The sequence below is a fragment of the Mustela putorius genome, unplaced genomic scaffold (assembly GCF_011764305.1).
Source record: "Mustela putorius furo isolate JIRA1106 unplaced genomic scaffold, ASM1176430v1.1 tig00003845_pilon_pilon_pilon, whole genome shotgun sequence".
In the NCBI taxonomy this organism is placed as follows: domain Eukaryota; kingdom Metazoa; phylum Chordata; class Mammalia; order Carnivora; family Mustelidae; genus Mustela; species Mustela putorius.
In genome coordinates, this window is record NW_025421998.1 from 14,322,382 (window position 1) to 14,346,803 (window position 24,422).

The 24,422-nt window shown below is 40.7% G+C and overlaps 1 protein-coding gene across 1 annotated transcript in view; it reads left to right on the forward strand.

The window, feature by feature from the left end:
- The window catches only part of LOC101682921 (serine/threonine-protein kinase MRCK alpha-like), a 53,575-nt gene extending 37,360 nt beyond the window's left edge, over window positions 1–16,215 (forward strand). The window contains exons 7-9 of the mRNA XM_045089636.1: window positions 525–661; window positions 1,527–1,666; window positions 16,060–16,215. Coding sequence (XP_044945571.1) covers window positions 525–661; window positions 1,527–1,666; window positions 16,060–16,114 — 332 coding nt within the window. The 3' untranslated portion in view covers window positions 16,115–16,215. The remainder of the gene's footprint in view (window positions 1–524; window positions 662–1,526; window positions 1,667–16,059) is intronic.
- Window positions 16,216–24,422: the final 8,207 nt, after the last annotated feature.

Below are 24,422 nucleotides of genomic sequence, written 5' to 3' on the forward strand. Positions count from 1 at the left end.
CATGAGACAAAACGGGATCTAAAATGGGGAATTCGGAGCTTATAATATCCTCCCAGGGCGGGGTGAAGGGGCAGGCTCTGAGCAGAGTGCTTCAGCGGCTATCAGGGTCAGAAAAAGAGGACAGGATCAGGAAGCCGCCACCACTGCTGCACTCCCTGTGCCCGCTACTGCTGCCAGGATCAGGAAAGGCCCTGCCCTGTCTGCAGCATCAGGACATCCCCCACAGAATAAAGCCTCCACCCTGCAGCTGGCACCTCACCCTCGTCCAGGCAGGGTCCACGCAGTCCAGCGGGTGGTCGGCAGCTGGCACCGCTCCCAGCCAGGCTGCTCAACTCAGTCTCACAGGAAGTCCTCTTGTCCTCTTGCTGGTGCAACTTCCAGCAGGCCAGCTCTGCTGCAAGGGAGGCTGGGAAGTGCAACTTCAGTGTGCTGATGCTCCAAGAGCGGACCAAACTGCAGTGGAGGGTGAGGGAGGGAAACCATTGTGTCTCCTGCTGTCACGTCTCTTTATTCCCTCCAAAAAGCATGTGGGTTCTCATGTCACACAACCTGTGTAGAAAAGGCTCCCAGAGCTTGTCCAGTGCCTTCTCAGCAGAAGAAAGGTGCTCTCTGTCTAGACGCACAGGCAGGCATGGGAACAGCCTATGAAGGCCGTGTCTGGGTAAGTGTCGATATTTGGGGTTTAGATGAACTCTCATTAAGTTTATCAATCACCTCGCACTCTTTGAGCACATTCGGAAAAAAATTATATCCATGTAATATCTATAACGGATTATGCAGTGCAAATTATGAGCAAATGAACATATTTGTTCCATCATGAGAAAACAGTTTGAGAACAAAATTCAGTTGTCCCCAGTAGGATATATATATTTTTAAAGATTTTATTTATTTATTTGACAGAGATCACAAGTAGGCAGAGAGGCAGGCAGAGAGAGAGAGGGGGAAGCAGGCTCCCTGCTGAGCAGAGCACCCGGTGCGGGGCTCTATCCCAGGACCCTGAGACCATGACCTGAGCCGAAGGCAGAGGCTTTAACCCACTGATCCACCCAGGCGCCCCATCAGTAGGGTATTTTTAAATGTCTCAAAGTTTTCTGTTCAAACTTCATCCTGTGATGAATAAATGTTGGAAACTGTGATGGAACTCTGAATTCCAATCTGCAATGACAAATTTTAAGACTAAAAGTAAAATAACTTTTTTGATAAATATTTAAAATCAAGTTGAATTTGAGGCATGGTGTTACCAAGTTTGAATTTAATGTTACCAGAGACAAAGAAATTATTTGAATATATCACTAGTGTAAACTGAAATGGTGCCAGTCTTATTTTAGAAGAGATGCTCTGTCTTCAAAGGAATTCCCTGTTGTTTTGAAATTTCAATATACAGTTCTGTCCCACATCTTTAACAAGAAAAGTGACAGATTTATAACATGTTTATTATTTTAATTGTATGTGCAATAATTGGATAGCATGTGATGATTTAGCTCATACCGTTTTTATTTGTTGATGTTTTTAAATCCAAACTAAAGATCCCAAAGAAGGCAGGGGCGAGGAAGGGATGGCAGAGAGCCCTGGCTGTCGTCTGTGACTTCAAGCTCTTCCTGTACAACATGGATGAAGAAAAAGACTCCAAACCCAACGTTGTCGTCAGTCAAGTGATTGACATGAGGTAAACTTTGAAAGAGAGAATTTTTTAATTAAAAAAATGGGAATAAAAATGGCTTCTGATATTTTCTTTTTTGCCCAAAGTTTACATCACCAGCCCTAAGGTATGGATCATAATTCAGTGGGGTATTTGTAAGGTTCTTACTCAGAAGTTATCTTCTTGGTGTGTGTGTGTGTGTGTGTGTGTGTGCACGCGCGCACGCGCGTGCAGACGCGTGACAAGAAATGACAGCATCTCAGAACCAGACACTTCCTGTGAGATGGAATTGACACACCATAAATGTCACCATTTTAAAGTGTTCCGTTCGCTGATTTTCCCATGTTCACAAGCTCGTACAACCACCACCACCATCTAATTTTAGAGCATTTTTGTCAGGCCAAAAACAAACCATATTTGCCTTATCTCCATTCTCCCTCGCCCCAAGCCCCCAGCAAGGGGAAGCTAGTTCTTTGTGTCTGGATCCGCTGCCCCAGTTATGGCACGTAACTGCAGTCACAGGGGTAGCCTGCCGCGGGCCTCCCGCACGGACTGCGCTGTCTGCCAGCCTCCTCCATGTCGCCTGTATCCTATTTCATTACTTTTCATGGCTTATGCCCTTCTTCGGGTTGAGGAAATTCCCTTCTATTTCTAGTTTGTTAAGTGTTTTTATCAGGTATTGGGTTTCGGCAAATTCTTTTGCTGTGACTGTCGAGGGGACCATATGGTCCCTCCTTCATTAGCATGTTGTATCACACCGATTTTTTAGAATACAGAACCTACTGTAAATTCCTGGGATAAATCCCACTTGGTTATGGTGTGGGAAAAAACAGGAATATCCTTTCTACATGCTGCTGGATTGGATTTGCTGGAATTTATTGAGGATTTTCCTGTCTGTATTAATACAGAATATTGGTCTATAGTTTTCTTTCATTAGATATTTTTGCCTGGCTTTGGTGTTAGAGTAATAATGGCCTCAGAATGAGTTGAAAAGTACACTTTCCCCTCTTATTTTTTTTGAAGAGTTTGTTAAGAGTTGGTATTAAATATGTTTGGTAGAATTCACCAACAGAGCCATCTGGTCTTGAACTTCTATTAAAGGGAAGTTTTCTGATTCCTGTCTCAATCTCTACTTGTTATAAATCCACTCAGATTTCCATACCCTCCTGAGTCAGCTTTAATATTTTGTGTTTCCTAGGAAATTTTCTATTCTTTTGAGATTTTCTAATTTTTTTGGCACGTGATTGCTCATAATATTACCTTACACTTCTAATTTCTGAGAGGTCAGTTAGTTATGTGGCCTCTCTCATTTCTGATTTTAGTAATTTGAATCTTTTCTAATTTTTTTCTTAGTTTAGCTAAAGCTTACCAATTTTGTTAATCTTAAAGGACCAACTTTTGCTTTTCTTGGTTTTCTCTTCTTTTTTCTACATTCTGTTTCTTTAATTCCCACACTCCGTTCTTTGTCACTTCCTTCCTTCTGCTAATTCTGGGTTAGTTTGCTTTTCTTTTTCTAGTTTACTAAGGTGAAAAGTTAGGTTATTGAGTTGAGATCCTCAATTATTTCTTTTGTCCCCTTTCATCCTTTCGCTTGCTTAGGGCTCCCACGATGTGTATCTTAGTGCTGTTTATGGTGCCCCGCAGGTCTCTGAGGCTCTCTTCGCTTTCCTTCATTGTTCTTTCTTTCCTTTCCTCAGACTGGATCATACTAATCGGCCCGTCTTCAAAGTCAGCAATTTGGTCTTCTGCCTACTCAAAACTGTTTTCGAGCCCCACTAGTGAATTATTCATTTCAATTATTTCACTCTTCAACTTCAGAATTTCTATTTGGTTCCATTTTTACCATTTCAAATTCATTATTGATGCTTTCTATTTGGTGAGACATCATTCTTATAATTTTTTAAAAAGGTTTTGTTTATCTATGACAGAGACACAGCGAAAGAGGGAACACAAGCAGGGGGAGCTGGAGAGGGAGAAGCAGGCTCCCTGCTGAGCAAAGAGCCCAAGATGCAGGGCTTGATCGCAGGACCCTGGGATCATAACCAGAATCAAAGACAGATGCTTAATGACTTAGCCACCCAGGCATCCTTATAATTTTCTTTAGTTCTTTAGCCATGGCTTCCTTTAGGTCTTCAAACATATTCAAAATGGATGATTTAAATCTTTGTTCAATAAATTCAACATCTGGGTTTCCTGGGGAACAGTTTCTACTGGCTATGTTTTTCCTGTGTATTTTTCATACTTTTGTGTTTCTTTCCATGTCTTACAAATTTTTCTTAAAAAGTGGACATTTTGGGGCACCTGGGTGGCTCAGTGGGTTAAGCCTCTGTCTTCAGCTCAGGTCGTGGTCTCAGGGTCCTGGGATTGAGCCCCCCATCAGGCTCTCTGCTCAGCAGGGAGACTGCTCCCACCCCCCCCACCCCCCGCCTGCCTCTCTGCCTGCTTGTGATCTCTGTCTGTCAAATAAATAAATGAAATCTTAAACAACAACAACAACAACAACAAATCCTAGACATTTCAAATAATGAAACTGGCAGCTCCGGTATCAAATCCCACCACCTCTCCAGGATTTGTTGATGTTGTTACTTGTAATTGTTGTTTGTTTCTTTGGTGACTTTTCTGAACTCATTTGTAAAGTCTTTACTCTTGGTCCTATGAGGTCACTGAAGTGTCTACTTTGTTAGCTTAGTGGTCCGCTAATGATCGTACAGAGGTTTTTTTTAAGCATCTGGACGGGGTATATCTCCCAGTCTTTGCTAAAGGACTTGTGTGCAAATTGGGGCGCTCCTTCAGCACTCAGCCAGGCAGCTGACAATATTGTCTTAGCCTTACTTTCTACCCGTACAAGTCCTCAAGAATAAGGGAAGAAGAAATAGCTGGAAACTTCCCCAATTTAATGTAAAACATTAATCTACACATCCAAGGCATCAAGAAGGGAGGACTTAGGGCCTTCTCAGGTCTTTCCTGAGAATAGCACAGCCCCAGGAATGTTCACAGACCTGCACATGTGCATCGACTCCTCGATTCCTAGCAGCATGCCTGAGCTGCTCAAAGGCCCTATGGACATCTCACGTCCTATCTTATCTTTTCAACATTTTTGACTTCTCTTTTTTTCCCTAGCTGTTAAACACGGCTGAGGCAGCTGTGTAGTTGAGATGCTTCTAGGCCATTGTTTTCTATAAGTGCCCCCTGTGGATAGATTTTTCAAATTTGGGAGTTCTGAGTTAAGTCCAATATGGCAATTTCTTTCCCACACCTCCTCCTCTTTTCTGCTCCCCAGTAGCCCCTGGCTTCTAGGATGCACTGTAAACGCAGGCTGCCATTTTCAAGGCTGTTGAGGAGTTAGAAAATGGAGCATGCAACTAGGGCAAGTTAGATCAGCACAGAGCTCATGATTCCTACCAAGATTTACCTGTTTCTCTTGAATAAATCCTCCTTGGATTGCCACAAACTTTGGTTAGTTTGTACAGTTCTGAAAAAGTTGATTTTGCTGAATTTTACTGTTTCTCCCCCCCCCTTTTTTTATTTAATGAAGGAGAGAATCCTCAGAGGTCCTTACTCTGCCATTTTTGCAGATGTCTCTCTAAGTGTTTACTATTAAGTAACAATCAGTGAACTTGGAGCTAGTGTATCTTACTGAAAGAATTGCAGTAATATGTTCTCTCCTCCCCCCTGCCTGTTCCGAATCTTTTAAGCCCCTTTATACATTCCTCGTGGTGTATCTGGGCATCTTGCCTTGGTCTTTTACTCCTCCCCCTTCTGTACACACCGAGTGTGATCCTGTCATTCCCCATCATTTCCCATGGCTCCAGGTGTCCCCTGCACCATGACGACATGCTCTGCCTGAACGTTCTATCACAGATTATTCGGGTCTCCATGTCTCCATGTCGTATTTTTGATACGTTGCCCAAAAATTCCGTTTTATATTCTCCATACTAGTGAATGTCACCCTTGTCAGAAATGTGATGGTACCCTGAGCAACTGGCACAGGAAACCAGGTGATCTTGAAGGGGACTCTGAAAGATTAGTCTGGCAGTAGACATTTTTTTATGTGAAAGAGAGGGAGAGAGGGAGTGAGCGAGCACGTTTGGTGGTGGGGACAGGAAATGAAAGCAATGCTGCAGTCAAGTCCCGCAGGCAATCATCCTCTCTTCAGCCTGAATGAGTGTCTGCACTAATGCGATGGCTCTGGGAATTACAGAAGAGATGGTACAAGAAACCCTGCCCAAGGTGATTGCACAGAGAAAGGAAAATGAAGAAAAGGGTACAAGAGTAGATGTACTGAGGTTTTAAGTCGTGAAGACTAAGAAAGCGGAACAGCAGTAAGTTGTAAGGGAGAATCATCATCCCAGGAGAAGATGTAAGTGTGTTTTAGATGTTGAAGGAGCAGAAAATCAGCAAGTGAGCTGGATCACACAGACTTCTACTTTCAACCAAAATGCAGTAACAGGGGCTCAGGGTGCAGGAATGGCTCAGGCAGAAGAGCACGGAACTTGCTCTCAGGTTGTGAGTTTGAGCCCTATATTGGGCGTAAAGATTATTAGAAATAACTTAAAAAATAAACATGGAGTAACAGGGACCATATTTAACCTTCCCTCTGAAACAACCACAAAACCGATTTAAGGTGCTGGACCCCAGATAATAAAAGGCAGTGATCCCTAACAGGTGGAAATAAGTGAGGTGATCTGTGCATTCTCCTCAGGCTACCGCCTCGTGAGAGTTTCGGGGACATGATGCAGGAAGTGGAATTTCAGGCAGAGCCAGGTGGACTCCTAGAGTTGAAGACATGGTGCCGAGTCAGAGAGAGACCTTCCCGGGGATATGGAGGAGACCTCATTCGAGGAGTCACCAGACGACCGGTCAGCGTGTGTATGTGAGGAAACCACCAGAGGCCAGTGACAGAACCACCTGAAGGGCTGGAGAGAAGAGTGTCTGTGCCAACCAGCCGAACGCAAACCTTGAGATAACTGAGTAACTCCGTATCTGTTCATAGTGGAATTTTAATAAAACATGATCCCACAAAGAAAATTCCAAGTTCAAATAGTTTCACCGAGGTGTTTTTTTCCCCTAATGATTGACTGTCTAAGGAACATGCAATACCAATTCTACATCAGATTTTCCAGGAAACTGAGGAGCAGGTTCCTAACTTGTTCTACGGGACCTGCATCACCTTGATACTGAAGCCAGACAAAAACATTGCAAGAAAAGTACAAATCCTTCTTCTCAAACTGTTCCAAAAAGTACAAGAGGAAGGAAAACTTCCAAATTCATTCTATGAGGCTAGTACCACCCTGATACCAAAACCAGATAAAGACACCACAAAAAAAGAGAATTACAGGCCAATATCTCTCATGAACATAGATGCAAAATTCTTCAACAAAGTATTAGCAAACCAAATCCAATAATGCATTAAAAAAATCATATAGTACACATCAAGTAGGATTTATTTCTGGGACACAACTGTGGTTCAATATTCACAAAGCAATCAACATGATATGTCACATCACTAACAGAAAAAGTAAAACCCATATGATCATTTCAATAGGTGCAGAAAAAGCACCTGACAAAGTACTATGTCCATTCATGATAAAAAACACTCTGTAAAATATGTCTGGAGGGAACATAGCGCAACATAGTAAAAGCCTTATATGAAAAACTCATGACCAACATCATACTCAATGGTGAAAAACAGCTTCTCCCCTAAGGCCCAGAGCAAGACGAGGACGTCCACTCTCACCACTGCTACGCCGCACAGCACTGCAAGTCCCAGCCACAGCGATGAGATGGCATAAAGACGTACAAACTGTCCAAGGTGGTAAGGAAGAAGTGAAACCCTCACTATCTGCACAAGACATGATGCTATGTATAGAAAGCCCTAAAGACTCCACCAAAAAGCTGGTTGAGTTAAAAAATGAATCCAGTGAAGTCACAGGATACAAAATCAATGTACAGAAAACTGCTGCATTCCTATACACTAATAATGAAGCAGTAGAAAGTGAAATTAAAAAATAACCCCATTTATGGGGCACCTGGGTGGCTCAGTGGGTTAAAGCCTCTGCCTTGAGCTCAGGTCATGATCCCAGGGGCCTGGGCTCTCTGCTCAGCAGGGAGCCTGCTTCCTCCTCTCTATCTGCCTGCCTCTCTGCCTACTTGTGATCTCTGTCTGTCCAATAAATAAATAAAATCTTAAAAAAAAAATAACGCCATTTACAATTACACCAAAGACAAGAAAATATCTAGGAACAAGCTTATTCAAAGAAGTAAAAGACCTGTACCCTTAGCAAACACTGATGAAAGAAATTCAAGACAATGCAAAGAAATGGAAGATACTACATGCTTTTGGACTGAAGAACAAATATTGTTAAAATGCCTATACTACCCAAAGCAATCTGGATTTAATGCAATACCTATCAAAATGCCAACAGCTTTCTTCATAGAACCAGAACAATATTACAATTTGTATGGAACCACAAAAGCCCTCAAATAGCCAAAGCAATCTTGAAAAAGAAAAAAATTGGAAGTATCACAATTTCAGAATTTAAGTTATACTACAAGGTATTAGTAATTGAAACAGTATGGTACTGGCATAAAAATAGGCACACGGTAGTGCAATTGCAGGTTCATAGGGAAGCTCTATTTTTAATTTCTTGAGGAATCTCCACACTGTTTTCCAAAGTGGCTGCACCAACTTGCATTCCCACCAACAGTCTAAGAGGGTTCCCCTTTCTCCACATCCTCTCCAACACATGTTGTTTCCTGTTTTGCTAATTTTGGCCATTCTAACTGGTGTAAGGTGGTATTTCAATGTGGTTTTAATTTGAATCTCCCTGATGGCTAGTGATGATGAACATTTTTTAATGTATCTGATAGCCATTTGTATGACTTCATTGGAGAAGTGTCTGTTCATATCTTCTGCCCATTTTTTAAAATATAGTTGTCCGTTTTGTGTGTGTTGAGTTTGAGGAGTTCTTTAGATCCCCGATATCAACCTTTTGTCTGTACTGTCATTTGAAAATATCTTCTCCCATTCCATGGGTTGCCTCTTTGTTTTGTTGACTATTTCCTTTGCTGTGCAGAAGCTTTTGATCTTGATGAAGTCCCAAAAGTTCATTTTCTCTTTTGTTTCCTTACCCTGCAATTGCACTACTGGGTATTTACCCCAAAGATACAGATGTAGTGAAAAGAAGGGCCATCTGTACCCCAATGTTTATAGCAGCAATGGCCACGGTCACTGAACTGTGGAAAGAACCAAGTTGCCCTTCAATGGACGAATGGATAAGGAAGATGTGGTCCTTATACACTATGCAGTATTATGCCTCCATCAGAAAGGATGAATATCCAACTTTTGTAGCAACATGGACGGGACTGGAGGAGATTATGCTGAGTGAAATAAATCAAGCAGAGAGAGTCAAGTATCATATGGTTTCACTTATTTGTGGAGGATAACAACATGGAGGACAAGGGGAGATGGAGAGGAGAAGGGAGTTGAGAGAAATTGGAGGGGAGGTGAACCATGAGAGACTATGGACACTGAAAAACAATCTGAGGGTTTTGAAGGGGCTGGGGGTGGGAGGTTGGGGGAACCAGGTGATGGGTATTAGAGAGGGCATGGATTGTATAGAGTACTGGGTGTGGTGCAAAAACAATGAATACTGTTATGCTGAAAAGAAATAAAAAATTTAAAAAAAAGAAATGAAAAATAATGTTAACAATAAGACAGTATTTTAAGAATTATATAAATATTCACAAATAAATACTAGTATACCAATTAGATCTTTTAAAACCTTTGCAAGAACTCTATTAAGTAGGTATTGTATATTCTCATTTTATATTTGAAAAAAACAACTGACCTTCAGAGAGACTAAGTGAACTTACTATAAGCCCCAAAACTGGTACATGGAGCTGAGATTAAAACTGACACCTCTTAAAAAAAAAAAATAGGCACACAGATCAACGGAACAGAAAACCCAGAAATAAACCCATAATTATATGGCCAATTAAACTCTGACAAGGTAGGAAAGAATATACAACAGGAAAAAGACTGTTCAAAAAATGGGGTTGTGGGGGCACCTGGGTGGCTCAGTGGGTTAAGCCGCTGCCTTCGGCTCAGGTCATGATCTCAGGGTCCTGGGATAGAGTCCCACATCGGGCTCTCTGCTCAGCAGGGAGCCTGCTTCCCTCTCTCTCTCTGCCTACTTGTGATCTTTCTCTGTCAAATAAATAAATAAAATCTTTAAAAAAAATGGGGCTGGGAAAAGTGAATGAAAGTGAGCCGCTTTCTTTCACCATCTGCAAAAGTAAAATCAAGATGGATGGAATACCTCAACATGAGACCAGAAGCCATAAAAATCCTCAAGGAGAGCATAGGCAATTATTTCTCTGATGTCAGCTGAAGTAACTCTTTTTTAGCTATGTCTCCTGAGGCAAGGGAAGTAAAAGCAAAAACAGTTATAGAAATTGTTTCTGCATTGCAAGAACAACAGTCAACAAAACTGAAAGGCAATCTGCTGAACAGAAGATATCTGCATACGGCACATGTGATAAAGGCTTAGGATCCAAAACATATAAATAACTAATACAATTCAACCCCTCAAAATCAAATAATCCAATTTAAAAACGGGCAGAAGACATGAACAGCCATTTCTCCAAAGACACATCTGGGTAGCCAACAGACACATGAAAAGATGCTCAACATCACCCATAAAGGAAAATGCAAATCAAAAGATCCCACCTCACACTGGTCAGAATGGCTAAAATAAAAAACACAAGAAACCACAAGTGTTGTCAAGGATGTGGAGAAAAAGGACCCATCTTACACTGTTGGTAGGAATGCAAATTGGTACAGTCACTATGGAAAAGAGCATAAAGTTTCCTCAAAAAGTTAAAAATAGAATTATCCTACAATCCAGTAATTGCACTACTGGGTATTTACCCCAAAACACTTACTTCAAAGGGATACACGCATGCCTATGTTTACTGCCACATTATTTACAATAGCCCAACTATGAAAGCAGCCCAAATACATGAATGGATAAGGAAGATGTGGTGTGAGCGCGCACACACGCACACTGCTCAGCTATAAAAAAGAATGAAATCTTGCCATTTGCAACAACATGGTTAGAGCTCAAAATCAGTTAGAGAAAGACAAATCCATATGATCTCACTTATATGTGGAATTTAAGAAACTAAGAAGCAAAGGGAAAGAGAGAGAATGAAATCAAGATCGAGACGCTAACTACTGAGAACTGATGGTTACCAGAGGGGAGGAGGGTGGGAGGATGGGGGAAATGGGGGATGGGGATTTAAGAGTACACTTACATGACGAAATAAAATAAAATAAAATATTAAAAAAACATAAACCAATATTCTTTGATTGTAAACTTAGGTGCAAGAAGTTTTTACAAAACATTAGTAAATCGAATCCAGTGTTCCATAAAAATTACACTGCATCATGAACAAGCGTGGTGTATCTCAGGAAGGCTGGATTATGTTCCAAAATCAATTTACTACATTAACTAATGAAAAAGGATCATGTCAACAGATACAGTAAATGTGTTGGACAAAATCACACTTATTCTTGATGAACTCTTAACAAGGGAGTTTCCTCATCCTGCTAAGAGTATCTATGCAAATCTTGTTAATATCATAATTAGTGGCAAAAGACTCAGTGCTTTCTTTCTAAGAGCAGAAGCACGACAACGATGTTTACTCTCACCACCCTGATTTCTTTAACAATGTACTGGAAATCCCAGCCAGGGAAGAAAAAGAAATAAAATACATCCAGGTTGGAAAAAAGGAGGCAAAGTTATTCACAGACAAAATGAACATCTATGAAGAAAATCCAAACCCATCTATAGAAAAGCTCTTAGAACTAATATACGAATTTAGCCAGGTGGCAGGATGCATGATCAATATATAAAAATGGATGCACTTCTTTGTACAAGGACAAGTAATCAGAAACTGAAATTAAATAAGAGCATTTGCAATAGCACCAAAACATATTAAAAGTTAATAATCAATCTGACAAAAGATGTGTAAGACTTGTACACTGAAACAATAAAATATTGATTAAAAAATTAATGAAGACCTAAATAAATGGAGAATGACTGTGTTCATGCACTGGAAAGGTCAGTATTTTAAAAATGTGAGCATTCCCAAAATTGATCTATATTTTCAACATGATCTTAATCAAAATCCTAGGAGGCATTTTCACTTTTGGTAGAAATTGACAAAGTTAATTTTAAAATTCATAGGGAAAGGCCAAGAGGTAGAAGAGATGAAACAATTTTGAAAAGAAGAACAAATCCAGAAATACATACACAAATACATACATATATAAAACATTTGAAACATACATACAAAATGTATTTGCAAATGTACGAGATATACTTACATATGTGTACACAATAGGGTTGTGTGTATATTTATGGATTTTCTATCCTATGAATAAACAGCTAATCCTGACACAATACAGGTGGGAACTGTGCAGTCTACTTACACACAAATTTTTTTTGATAAATAGAAGAGTTCAGCATACTGTATTATAAATTAATTTGCTTTTCCTTATGATTTTAATAACACTTTCTTTTCTCTAACTTATTATAAGAATATAGTATGTAACATTTATAAAATACAGAATATGTGTTAATCTACTTGTTTCTGCTATCAGAAAGACTTCCAATTAACAGTAGGCTACTAGCAATGAAGTTTCAGGAGAGTTAAAAGTTACACAGGGATTTCTGACTGTACGGGGATGCTCAGTGCTCCTAGCCCCCACACAGTTCACAGATCAACTATATACAATATTTTCTAACAGTTGCCAAGTCTATCAACAAACGGTACTGGAATTTTAGATATTTATGTAAAAAAAACCCCACTTTGATCCATACTTTTTACCATATGCAAAAATTAACTGAAAATAGAACACAGAACCAAATGGAGAATGTAGAACTATAAATTACCCAGAAAGAGACATAGGAGAAAAGCTTTCTGATCTTGGATAAGACAAAGAATTTTTAGATATAACACCAAAGCACAACATGTATGAGAAAAAAAATTTGATAAATTGGATGATACCCAAATTTAAGACTTCGTTTCCTTGAAGTCCGCTGTTGTGAGAAGCAATGAGCTGCGGCGTGGGGGTGATCAAACTCCTGACAAGGACGCAATGTACACAATGTACAAATAATTCTTAAAACTCAATATAAGAGAGTAAATAGCTCAACTTTCAAAAAATGGGCAAAAATTTGAAAAGATAATTTAACAAGGAAGATACACATATGGCAAGTAAGCATGTGAACAAATACTCAATATCCTTAATTATTAGGAAAATTTAAATAAAACCACCATGTGATGCCATCACACATCCTTAAGAAAGGCTAAAATTGAAAACCCTGAGCATTTCCAGTGCTGGGAGGATGTGGGGACCTGGAACATTCTTGCTCTGCTTTGTAAATCGAGTAACCACTTTGGAAAAGCGTTTGGCAGCTCGTCATGAAGTTAAATGCACGCCTACTACAGCATCCTGTCTCTCTGGAGAGGCTGGAATACCTGGAAATCCTCCCGGGAATTTTTTTCCCCAAGAGAAATCACATGTGCCTGGATAGTCACAGCTGCTGTACTTACAAAAGCCCCACACTTGAAAGCCTCCCGACACCAGCACTGGGAGAGCGGGTACATTGTGGCCTGGCCACACCACGGAATACTGCTCACCAGCGAAGGAAACGCAGACGGATCCGTGCAACAACATGAGCAACAGCCACATGAAAACTACATATCGTGTGTCTCCATTTATAGAAAATGCTAGAAAATTCAAACTACAGCGGCAGGAGGCAGATCAGAGGCTGACTGGGGAGGGATTACAAAGCAGTCCCAGGAACCTTCTTCTGGTGATGGACAGGCATGCTCGTCACTTTGTGGTGATGGCGTCACAGGTGTACACACACACCAAACTTTCCTAACTGTCCGCTTGAACACACATGCAGTTACAGGCCAGGTACCCCTCGGTAACAGGTGAAAAACCGACCCAATCATCTCATCTGAGGGCACAAGGCCCTTACTCTAGGCCTTTGGAGCCAGTAGGTGCTCCCATTCCAGTCCTTGAGGACTGTCTGAATTGGGGTCAGCCTGAGTTTCCTGAGGTTTTCTTTTCTTTTTTCTAAAGATTTATTTATTTGAGAGAGAGAGAGAGTTCGTGAGTGGGAGGAAGACAGAGGAGAGAAGAGGCGGACTCCCTGCTGAGAGGGGAGCCTGCTGTGGGGCTTGATCCCACAAGCCTGAGATCACAACCTAAACCAAACCCAAAAGAGAGCACTCAACCATCTGAGCCCCCGGCTGCCCCTACTTGGGTTTTCCAGTACGCTCTGGCCAAGCACTGCTGATGCAACAATCTGATTGCGATCAGTTACTGCAGGAAAGAAAGTAAAAAATCAACAAAATTAAAATGGATGATTATGTTTATATATTCTTACTTTCAGGTGATTCCACTCACTTTCAGTGTCTTGATTTTCCTTCAGGGATGGAGCATTTTCTGTCAGCTCTGTCTGGCTCTCCAATTTTATTCCTGTGAGGAGAAAGGAAATGCCCTGTGTGTTTACAGTAAGCGTGCCTGCTGCCCTGGGTCTGGGGTGGGGGCGGTGCCCCTTGTTTCAGCCTGTGTGCTGCAGAAGGTCCTGGGAGGCTGAGGTTTCAGATGTGCTGGGGGATCATGTCTCCCTTCCTACCTCCCACCTGCCACAGTGAATCTATTCCCCTATTTCTATTTGGGGATAATGGAAAGGGCTTTTTACAGGAGCCACAGGGTTTCACCCCACAGTTAAATCTGAGCCTGAAAATGCAGACGTTCCTGAGGCGGCCCATTCACTCTACAGTACTAGCCAACAGGACAGGTGTCAGATCTGTAGCTGAAACAGAGGCTGACTAAGCAGAGCAGTATTGAGAGTACGAATGAAGAGGGGGAACAGTGACAGAGAAAGAGAGATGACCTCCTTCAAGGTCATCATGACCAGTAGTTCGTCGTCGTGGACCTGCAGCCGCTGAGTATGCGGCTTCCCAAACTAGAAACTAGAAGCACTTTGAAAAATGTTTCCTTTGAGGCAACCTTTTGAAGTCCATTCAAATTCAAACCAAGAGTACAAAATAAAAAATCAAGCAAGAATGTCCTTTTGCAATCTCTCTTTTTAAAAAAGATTGATTTTAGAGGGAGAGAGAGAAAGTGCTTGCACAGGGGGAGGGCAGCGGGAGAGGAAGTGGGACACGGAGATTTCCTGCTGAGCGCGGGGAGCCCAACTCGGGGCTCCATCTCACAACCCCGAGATTATGACCTGAGCCAAAACCAAGAGCCCAATGCTCAGCTGATGGTGCCGCCCAGGCGCCCTGCAATCTCTTAAAAAATGAACACTTTGCTCTTTAGAATTCATATACAAAATTAAAGTGATCTTGGAAGTGATTCTTTATCCATAAAGTGACAGAGAAAGGAAAGGACTGCGGTCCCCTTGTGACCCAGATGGTTACAGTCAATCCGTGACTCTTGTATTCAACAAAGGCTGCACAAAGGTGTTCCTGGGTCCTTAGTCCCGGGAGAGACGTCCATGCAGACTCGACTCAGCCACCAAAAAACCCTACAAAGGCCTGGCCATTGGCACTGACTTAGGAAGCAGGAATTTATTACGCTACTGCTGCTTAATTGATGTTTACAAAAGAAGGTTTTACATATAAATTTAGAGCACTGCTAGGCTAAGTATGTATTTTTAAGTTTAAATTTTATTTGTCATTCACTAGTAATGATGTATACTACAGGCACGCAGCAGCCAGGAAAGCATAAGCACTTCTAAGTATCTGCGACTTAACAACAAAGAACCCCTGAATGTTGAATAATAGCAGAATTGATTATGATGACTGCGATTGAGACACATTGCCTGACTGCATTTAAGAAGACACCAAAATGTACACAGCTGTGTCTGGAGTGAAGAAGCAGAGAGGCTCAGAGTGGGGGTTCTGGCATCACACTGCTAGCAGTTTTCCCCACTGTGCCTGCCTTCTCACCTGGAAAATGGGCAGAGCAGTGGTGTCGGCCTGCTGAATTTTTCCATGGGGGATTAGATCAATTAACACGTGTGCATTTCTTAGAGCAGTTCCCGGTGGAGTCAACACTCAATAAACGGTACCTATTTTCACTGATGAAATTCAGTATTATTTAGACAGAGTATCCAGCGTTCTTATGAGGATCATAATAGAGGTGATTCTGACATTTTGCTTTGGGCCTGGGTTCTGATGCTCAAGTCATTTATTCTACTAACCGGGTAGAGGGTAACGGTATTAGAAGTGACATCTACCAATGGTGATTTTGATGAAAAGTGCTGAATGGGCTGGCATGAAGAGTTCTGCTTTCGATAACTGAGATGTTCCTTAAATCATTGCAGGTCACGGCATCGCAGCTCTCAGCACCTCGCAACCGGTACTCGGTACCCATCCTAGCAGACAGCGAGAACGAAAAGTGGGAGTGGGTGCGAGTGTTGAGGGACCTGCACAAGACGCTGAGAAAAAGCCCCTCCAGAGACCGCTCAGTCTATGTGCTGGAAGAGGCTTATGATGGCAGCCTGCCCTTGATCAGAACCAGCCGGACAGCTGCGATCATAGGTACGGACCTGCCACAGGTGCCTCACCCCAGTCTCCAGCTCGAAATCCAAAAACAGTAACTTGATGCACTACTTGTGTGTCAGCCAAACCCGGCCAAGGCTGGTGGGGTCTCCCCACAGCCCACCTGCTGTTAGTACTCTGCAAAAATATTAGTATACTTGATCCTATGATGGTTCCCCAGGCCCCATGCAAAACGATGTCTCTTTAATGTTCAGTAATACCTGTCCTGAGTCTGAATAATTCTGAGTTCCCAAACCCAGCTGGCTCTAACACACCAACAGTGTGACCCTGTATACTAATTGTGCACTACCACCTATCTCGAGGGCAGAGACTGTCTTTTGTGTCTGTATTCCCAATGCTCAGAACTCAGTAAACAAATGAAAAATGAGTGAGCAAATGAATGAATTGCCAAGATCAGTACTGCATAAACAAGTATATTTTTATTGCCCAAACAGTTTTTTTTGCCTTAGAGCCACCCTGCTATTTACTGCTGTATAAGAGGGAACCCGTTACTACCGTACCCATGCGTTAAGTGCACACAGTTCCTGCTTTCCAGCTATGAAGGGGATTAAGTGAGCTAATACATAGTTCTGTGCTCTGTACTCAAGGCAGTTGCTCAGTTAAGTGCTGAACTTCCACTCTGAGACTTAGTCCTAGCTATGTCCTGACACACACCAGTGCGTTACAGTTCAGGCCAGGAGCACTGATAAATTAAATGCAGTTTTTTCATTCATGAGACAGTAGCTTATTGAGAGCAAATTTAAAAATATACCATAACTGGGGCGCCTGGGTGGCTCAGTGGGTTAAAGCCTCTGCCTTCGGCTCAGGTCATGATCCCAGGGTCCTGGGATCGAGCCCCACGTCGGGCGCTCTGCTCTTTGGGGAGCCTGCTTCCTCCTCTCTCTCTCTGCCTGCCTCTCTGCCTACTTGTGATCTGTCTGTCAAATAAATAAATAAAATCTTAAAAAAAATAAATAAAAATATACCATAACTTAAACTATCTTTTCAAGTATTCATAAAGGTAATGATCTTTCTGTTGAGAAAATTCGTGTTTTATTTTTACTTCTACAAGCTGAAAGCAAAATGTTGCAAATTATGTTTTTCATTTTTATATATGCTAAATATGTATCTAATTTGACTTTTAAACTTTTTCCATATTGATAAATTTGTCCAGTTTAATCTAATAGCTTTACTTAATGTTCACCGCCCCCCCACCCCAAAAAACCCTGACGTTGTATTTATGTGTCAAATACAGATAACAAAAGAATCGCTCTGGGAAATGAAGAAGGGTTCTTTGTCGTGCACGTTACCATAGGTGGTAAGGAGAGTCTTTACTGTTCTGCCATAACTCTGAAAATACAGTACTAGATTTGTTCTTTCATTCTGTAAAAGAAATCTTCCAGATCTGGTTTGATATATTTTCAAGTCAAATGATGACTTTTCTAATATCCAGAGATCCATAATCTTCCCAGAGTCTAAGTATCTTCATGGGTGATTTTATGTAATGAATCTACTGTTAAGAACTCAGTTTACTGTCTTCGAATTGGCACCTGAAAAAAAAAAAAAGCCACATGGTTCTGCTTGCTAGCCTGTCCCACCCCTGCTGGCACCGCAGTGAGCATATAACTGGGTATTTCCTGGAGAAGAGAGCAGAGTTCTTTGTCCTTGTCTGGGTGCTCAGGGTTGTTTGAAGGGAACATGGAGGACTAGATGAAGTCAAACATCTATACCATTCTATACTGCTGTCCCCGTGAATGTCTGGTGCTTGTCTGGTGGCTTAGCTAGAGGAGAACCCACATTTGAAGGGCATCAACTGTGTCCTGCGTTGAAGGCCTCCTGTGCTGTGCGGGTGACTCAGTCCTGCCAAGGAGGGCCATGAAAGCAGGAGTCCAGCATGAGAATAGGAACGGGTCTCTTTTTTGTGTGGCAATGCACTCCATGCACCTAGAACAGTGCTGGGCACACAGGAACTACTCCACACATAGTTGGAGGACTATCAAGGACTCAATGTAGTGCCAGAAGAAAAAAGGATACTTTATCCCTCCTAAAAATGTAGTATGTTAGCATTTGTTGGACACTGAATGGTGTTTGGCCTGCTGCCTAGACTATCAGGGTTTAAGGTTATTAAGCTAATTTATTGAATAAAATAAATAAGTAAATATTTATTATGCTTTATTATGTTAACTTTATTATTAAGGTAATTTCGTTGTCTTTGGAGTAATTACTTTTTTGAACATATATGATTTTTGATCTCTTATCCTTTCCTTCCTATCCTTTTCTATCCCTCTCAAATCTATCCTGAGATTATGTCTGTGATTTTATTAGAGCGTGACTTAGATCCAATAGAATAGTAATTGGGAGAGAATTTAAAAATAAGAAAATATTCCCCTTACAGTAAAGGTAACCATTTTTCAAAAGGCTTCATTTTCAAGAAAATGAAAAGGCAATTTACTGAATATGAGAGAATATTTGCAAAATCATACCTTATAAGGGTATATATCTAAAATATATAAAGAAATCCTACAACTCACTAGCAAAAAAAAAAAAAATCTCCAGTCTAATTTAAAAATGGCCAGAGGATTTGAATAGACATTTTTCCCCAAAAAAGACATATAGATGCCCAACAGCAACATGACATGAAAAGGTTCTTAATATCCTGAATCATCAGGGAAATGCAAATAAAAAATACAATGAAATATCATTCTTAACTGTTAGAATGGATATTATCAGAAAGACAAGGACTAACAAGTGTTGGCAAGAATGTGGAAAAAAGAGAACTCATATACTGTATTGCTGGGGATGTAATCTAGTTCGGCCTCTGTGGAAAGCAGTATGGAAGTTCCTCAAATTACTATATGACTTAGCAATTCTAGTTCTGGTGATTTATCCAAAGGAAAAATATACTAACTAGAAAAGATAGCTACACCCTCACGTTCACTGCAGAATTATTTGTAGTAATCAAGATATGAAACAACCTAAGTGTCCATCAATGGATGGATTAATTAAAAAAAATGTGGTATTCTATACAATGAAATATTATTTAGCCGTAAAAAGAACATCTTTCCATCTGTGACAACATGGATGAACCTCAAGGGTATTATGCTAAGTGAAATAAATCAGACAAAGATCAATTTTGATGGCTCTTTTATGTGGAATCTAAAAAAAAAGCCAAAAAAATCACACACACACACACACACACAGCAGCTCATGGATAACAGAGAACAGACTGGTGGTTGCTAGAGGCAAGGAATGGAGGGTGAAAAATGAATGAATGGGGTCAAAAGGTATAGGTTTCCGGTTCTAAAGTAAGTCCTGGAGGCATAATGTATAGCACAGTGACTATAGTTAATAATAGTTTATTGTTTACTTGAAAGTTTCTGGGAGATCTCAGCAATTCTCATCATAAGAACAAAAATTTTGTTAACTATGTATGGTGCTGGATGTTAACTAGGCTTACTATGGTGATCATTTTGCAGTTTATACAAATACTGAATCATTCTATTGTATACCTTAAATATAATGGTATACCTCAATTATAACTCATTAAAAATTTTATAAAAATAAGCTACATTGCTAATTTGCAGGTGAGTGGCCATCTTATTTGTAAAGAATTTATTCACAGAACATTAAGATTTATGAGATCATTTTTATTGACCTTTTTCAATTGTTTTTATGTAAAACTGAAAAGAACATTCAAAATAAACAGATTATTCTGAACTTGACAATGACTTATAACCATGTTGATTTGTGTAGAAATTATTCGGGTTGGTAACATGAAGAAGATTCATCAGATTGAGCTCATTCCCCATGGCCAGATGGTTGCGGTGATCTCTGGGAGAAGTCACCACGTGCGGCTGTTTCCCATGTCAGCTTTGGATGGACGGAAGACTGACACTCACAAGCTAGCAGAAACAAAAGGGTGTCAGACAATGACTTCCGGAACAGTGTGCCAAGGGGCCCACACATGCCTCTGTGTAGCAAGGAAAAGCCAAGTCTTTTGTTATGAGCTGTTTCAGAGCAAGAAAATTTCTCACAGAAAATTTAAAGAGCTCCAGATCCCAACCAGTGTCCAGTGGATGGCCATCTTCAATGAGCAGCTTTGTGTAGGATTCCAGTCGGGGTTCCTGAGATGCCCCCTGAGGAAAGAAGGAGTCCCATACAGGATGCTCCACTCACAGGACCCGACACTATCATTTATTGCACACGAGCCCATGGACGCTCTCTGTGCCGTCGAGATCTCCAGTATTGAGTATCTGCTATGTTTTAAGAGCATTGGCATTTACACTGACAGCAGGGGCCTCCGATCTAGGCCAGTTGAGCTGATGTGGCCAGCAGCTCCAACTTACTGCCGTAAGGCTATCTTACAATTTGTTCCCTTGTCTTTCTGTATCTTTCTTGCCTTTTTTTTTTTAAAGATTTATTTATTTATTTGTTAGAGAGAGAGAGAGAGAGAGAGAGGAGAGAGAGATACAGAGCGCAAGCACAGGCAGACAGAGTGGCAGGCTAGAGGCAGAGGGAGAAGCAGGCTCCCTGCCGAGCAAGGAGCCCAATGTGGGACTCGATCCCAGGACGCTGGGATCATGACCTGAGCCGAAGGCAGCCGCTTAACCAACTGAGCCACCCAGGCGTCCCATCTTTCTTGCCTTTTTAATTCTACTTCTATTTCCGCTAACTATTGTTAGTGACAGGTTTTATTTCTGAAAACAACACCACTGAAGATATTTCCTGATTTTTCTAAGTCTTTTCAAGTAGAACAGCTGTAATGAAGTTATATCTAGGTCATACATGTGATAACTTAGCCTTTATCTTTTATTTTTTCATAGGAAAATTTACGCTGCTTATATCCTTAATCCAAATTGTTGTTTTCTGTAAGCTCCTAAACAAGTTATCTTCATGGTAACTGAAAATCACATACACATTAATAAGTCATAAGAAACAGTTACTATTTTTTGCTTTTTGGATTTAGTTTATGTAAAGTGTACCTGTAATGCTCCTAAATAATTTTAGCTTATTTCATATTTTATTGGTACAAGTCATCATTTTGTAAATTAAATACAGCCTTTTGATTCACTTACAGAATAGTACAGAGAACTTAATATAAGCAACTTACTCTTCCAAGGGTTAAGGGCACAGTATTAAACATAAAACAGGCTAGTTTGTGTCCACATGGAGATTATAATCATGACATGAGACCAACAATCAAGCAAGTGCTGTGAAAGGGGAGCAGAACAGTCTACAAGAGCACACAGGAGGGATGCCTAATCTAACACAGTAGGCCAGGGAAGGCCAGCTAAAGAAATGTAAAGTGCTTTTGTCTTTCAACTCTTTAAAAACACATTCTACTGTTTTCTGACTTCCACCATTCCTGATGAGAAAGCAACCATTTTCATTGTTGTTCCCTCCATGTCTTCTATTTAGCAGTTTTTAAGACTTTTTCATTATCTTTGGTTTTCAGCAATTTGACTATGATGGGCTTACATGCAGTTTTTTTGGTATATATTCTCCTTGGGGTTTTCAGAACTTTTTGGATCTGAAGACTGATATCTCTCATTAATTTTGGAAAAATTTTAGGCATTAAATTTCTGCAAATTTTTCTAACTTATTCTCTTTTCTGCAGATCAAAATACATGTTTATCAGACCTCTCCATTTTTAAAATAAGATTTGTTTAGAGTGAGAGAGTGTGCACGCACATGTACCAGCAGGGTGGGGTGGGGAGGCTCACCACTGAGCAGGGAGCCTGAATCGGGCCTGGATCTCAGACCCCAATATCATGACCTGAGCCAAAGGCAGAAGCTTAACTGAGCCACGCAGGTGCCCCCAGACCTCTTGATTTTGTTTCATAGGTCACTGAGACTTTTTTAAAAATATTTTTTTCTGTCCTTTAGTTTGGATAATTTCTACTGACCCCCCATCTTCAATTTCACTGACCTTTTCCCCCTGGTTTATCCAGGAATTAAGCATTTCAGATACTGTATTCTTCTGTTTATAATTTCAACTTTTTTGGAAATTTCCAGTTAGTGAAATTGTCCTATCTTCTAATACATTTATGTTTTCATGAAGTCCTGAACTACTTACAATAATTACTTATAATTATTCCAACATATGGCTCATCTGCAGGTGTTTCCATTGACTTTTTTTCCTTCTGAATTAAGGGTATCTTCCTGCCTTTTTACATCTTATTATTTTTTTGCCCTTTGCTGGATGTTATGGATGCTATGACACAGGGACTCTGGACTGTACTATACATAACATGGAGGGCTGTGTTTTGTTCTGACAGGCAATTAATCTTAATCTGATGGATGAGTCACCCTGCTTTTGCTGAGGATTGACTTTAGACTTTGTTAGGATGGACCTATTTTGGCCTTTTAGTCCTTACTCCTAAATAATGGCCTTTTGGGGGTCTCAACTGAGTGCCCAGGGTTTCTGGGCACTCAGTGTCCACTGACTCTCCACTTTGTCTATGTCAGAAATCAAATGTCTCTCCAGCACAGTACTACTTACTACATTTTTGTTCATCCCTCAAGACTCTGAGCAGGTCTCAAGGAGTTTTGCTCTGTCCATGAGCAGCTTTGGATTTGGCCAGGGACTTTGAGGGAACCAGAGTACACATACCTGTGACAACTTTTCTGTGGCTCTTTCCTCTGTGTATCCTGCCTTGTAAATTCCAGACACATTAGTATCTGTTTCCTCTGCCCAGCAAAACTTCCACTCTCTGCTTGGGCTCCATTTTTTCTGCACAGCAGTTTGGAAATTTTCCCTAGTAGAAAGCTAGGGGAATGTAGGATCTACCTCATGTCTTCCTCTCTCTCTCTTTTTTTTTTTTAAGGAATGGCAATCTTGTGCTGTATACTAATACCTAAAAAGTTACTTCTTATATATATATTTTCCAGTTTTATAATTATTGATGGTGGCAGGGTATGTCCAATATCAGCTGCTCTGTCCTAATTGGAACAGGCCATCCACACTGCACTTCATAAAGAACTCTAAGTTCAGTGTTTCAGATATGGAGTTCAAGATGACAGTTCAAGAGACAGGGCTGGAGGGGTCCTCATGAGCCACACCACAGAAGCTGTTCTGTAGGCACAGGGTGAGATTTGCAATTTCAAAAAAACCCCTAGATTCCAATGGTTGGATTAAAGATGATGCAAGGTGAGACTGGAGACCAAGAGACCAACTTGGAGGTCATTGTAGAAATTGTGGATTAAAGCTGCGTAAGGCAGAGGCAGTTACGGTGGAAAGGAGAGGATCTGAGGGATACTGAAGATATAACTGACAAAATTTACGCTTGGTTGGAAGTGGAAGTGGTGGGTCAAGAGAAACAGCAATGATTCTTAGATGTTGAACTTGTGCAAATGAACAGATGCCAATATCTCCTAAAAAAACCAAAGGAAGAGTGGATTCGGACAGGGGATGAAGGTTATGCTCATTCAACTTCTTTCTTTTTTGTTGTGTGGAAATCTTTTAAATCAGATCCCAGAAGTCACTATCATTCCACCTTTATATATTTTACATTACACCTCTAAAAATATGGACATTTTCATAAAACCACATTGCTATTATCACCCCTGAAGAAGTTACCCATGGTTCTTATTATCATCAAATACATATTCAAACATTCCTGATTATCACAAAGATGTCTCTTTTGACAATGCATTTCTTGGAATCAAAATTTGAAGGTCCACATATTCCTTGTTATTGTTACATCTTAGATATTGTCTAATCTTGAGTGGTCTTCCATGCCGCTGACTTGCTGTCCTGCAGGATACTCCACAATCTGGATGTTTCCTCATGGTGCTTTGCATCTTCCTTTATATTCTAAATTTCCTGTAACTGAAAACAAGCTCTAAAGACTATTATGAAGAAAACTTCATTAATAGTATTGTACAGACCCTTTGAGTATGATATAGTGTCCTTCCTCATCTCTTATTATAGTCTTTGGCTTAAAATCTAATTGATCTGATATAAGGATTGCCACTCCTGCTTTCTTCTGATGTCCATTAGCATGGTAAATTCTTTTCCACCCCCTCACTTTAAATCTGGAGGTGTCTTCGGGCTTAAAATGTGTTTCTTGGAGGCAACATATAGATGGGTTTTGTTTTTTTATCCATTCTGATACCCTGTGTCTTTTGACAGGGGCATTTAGCC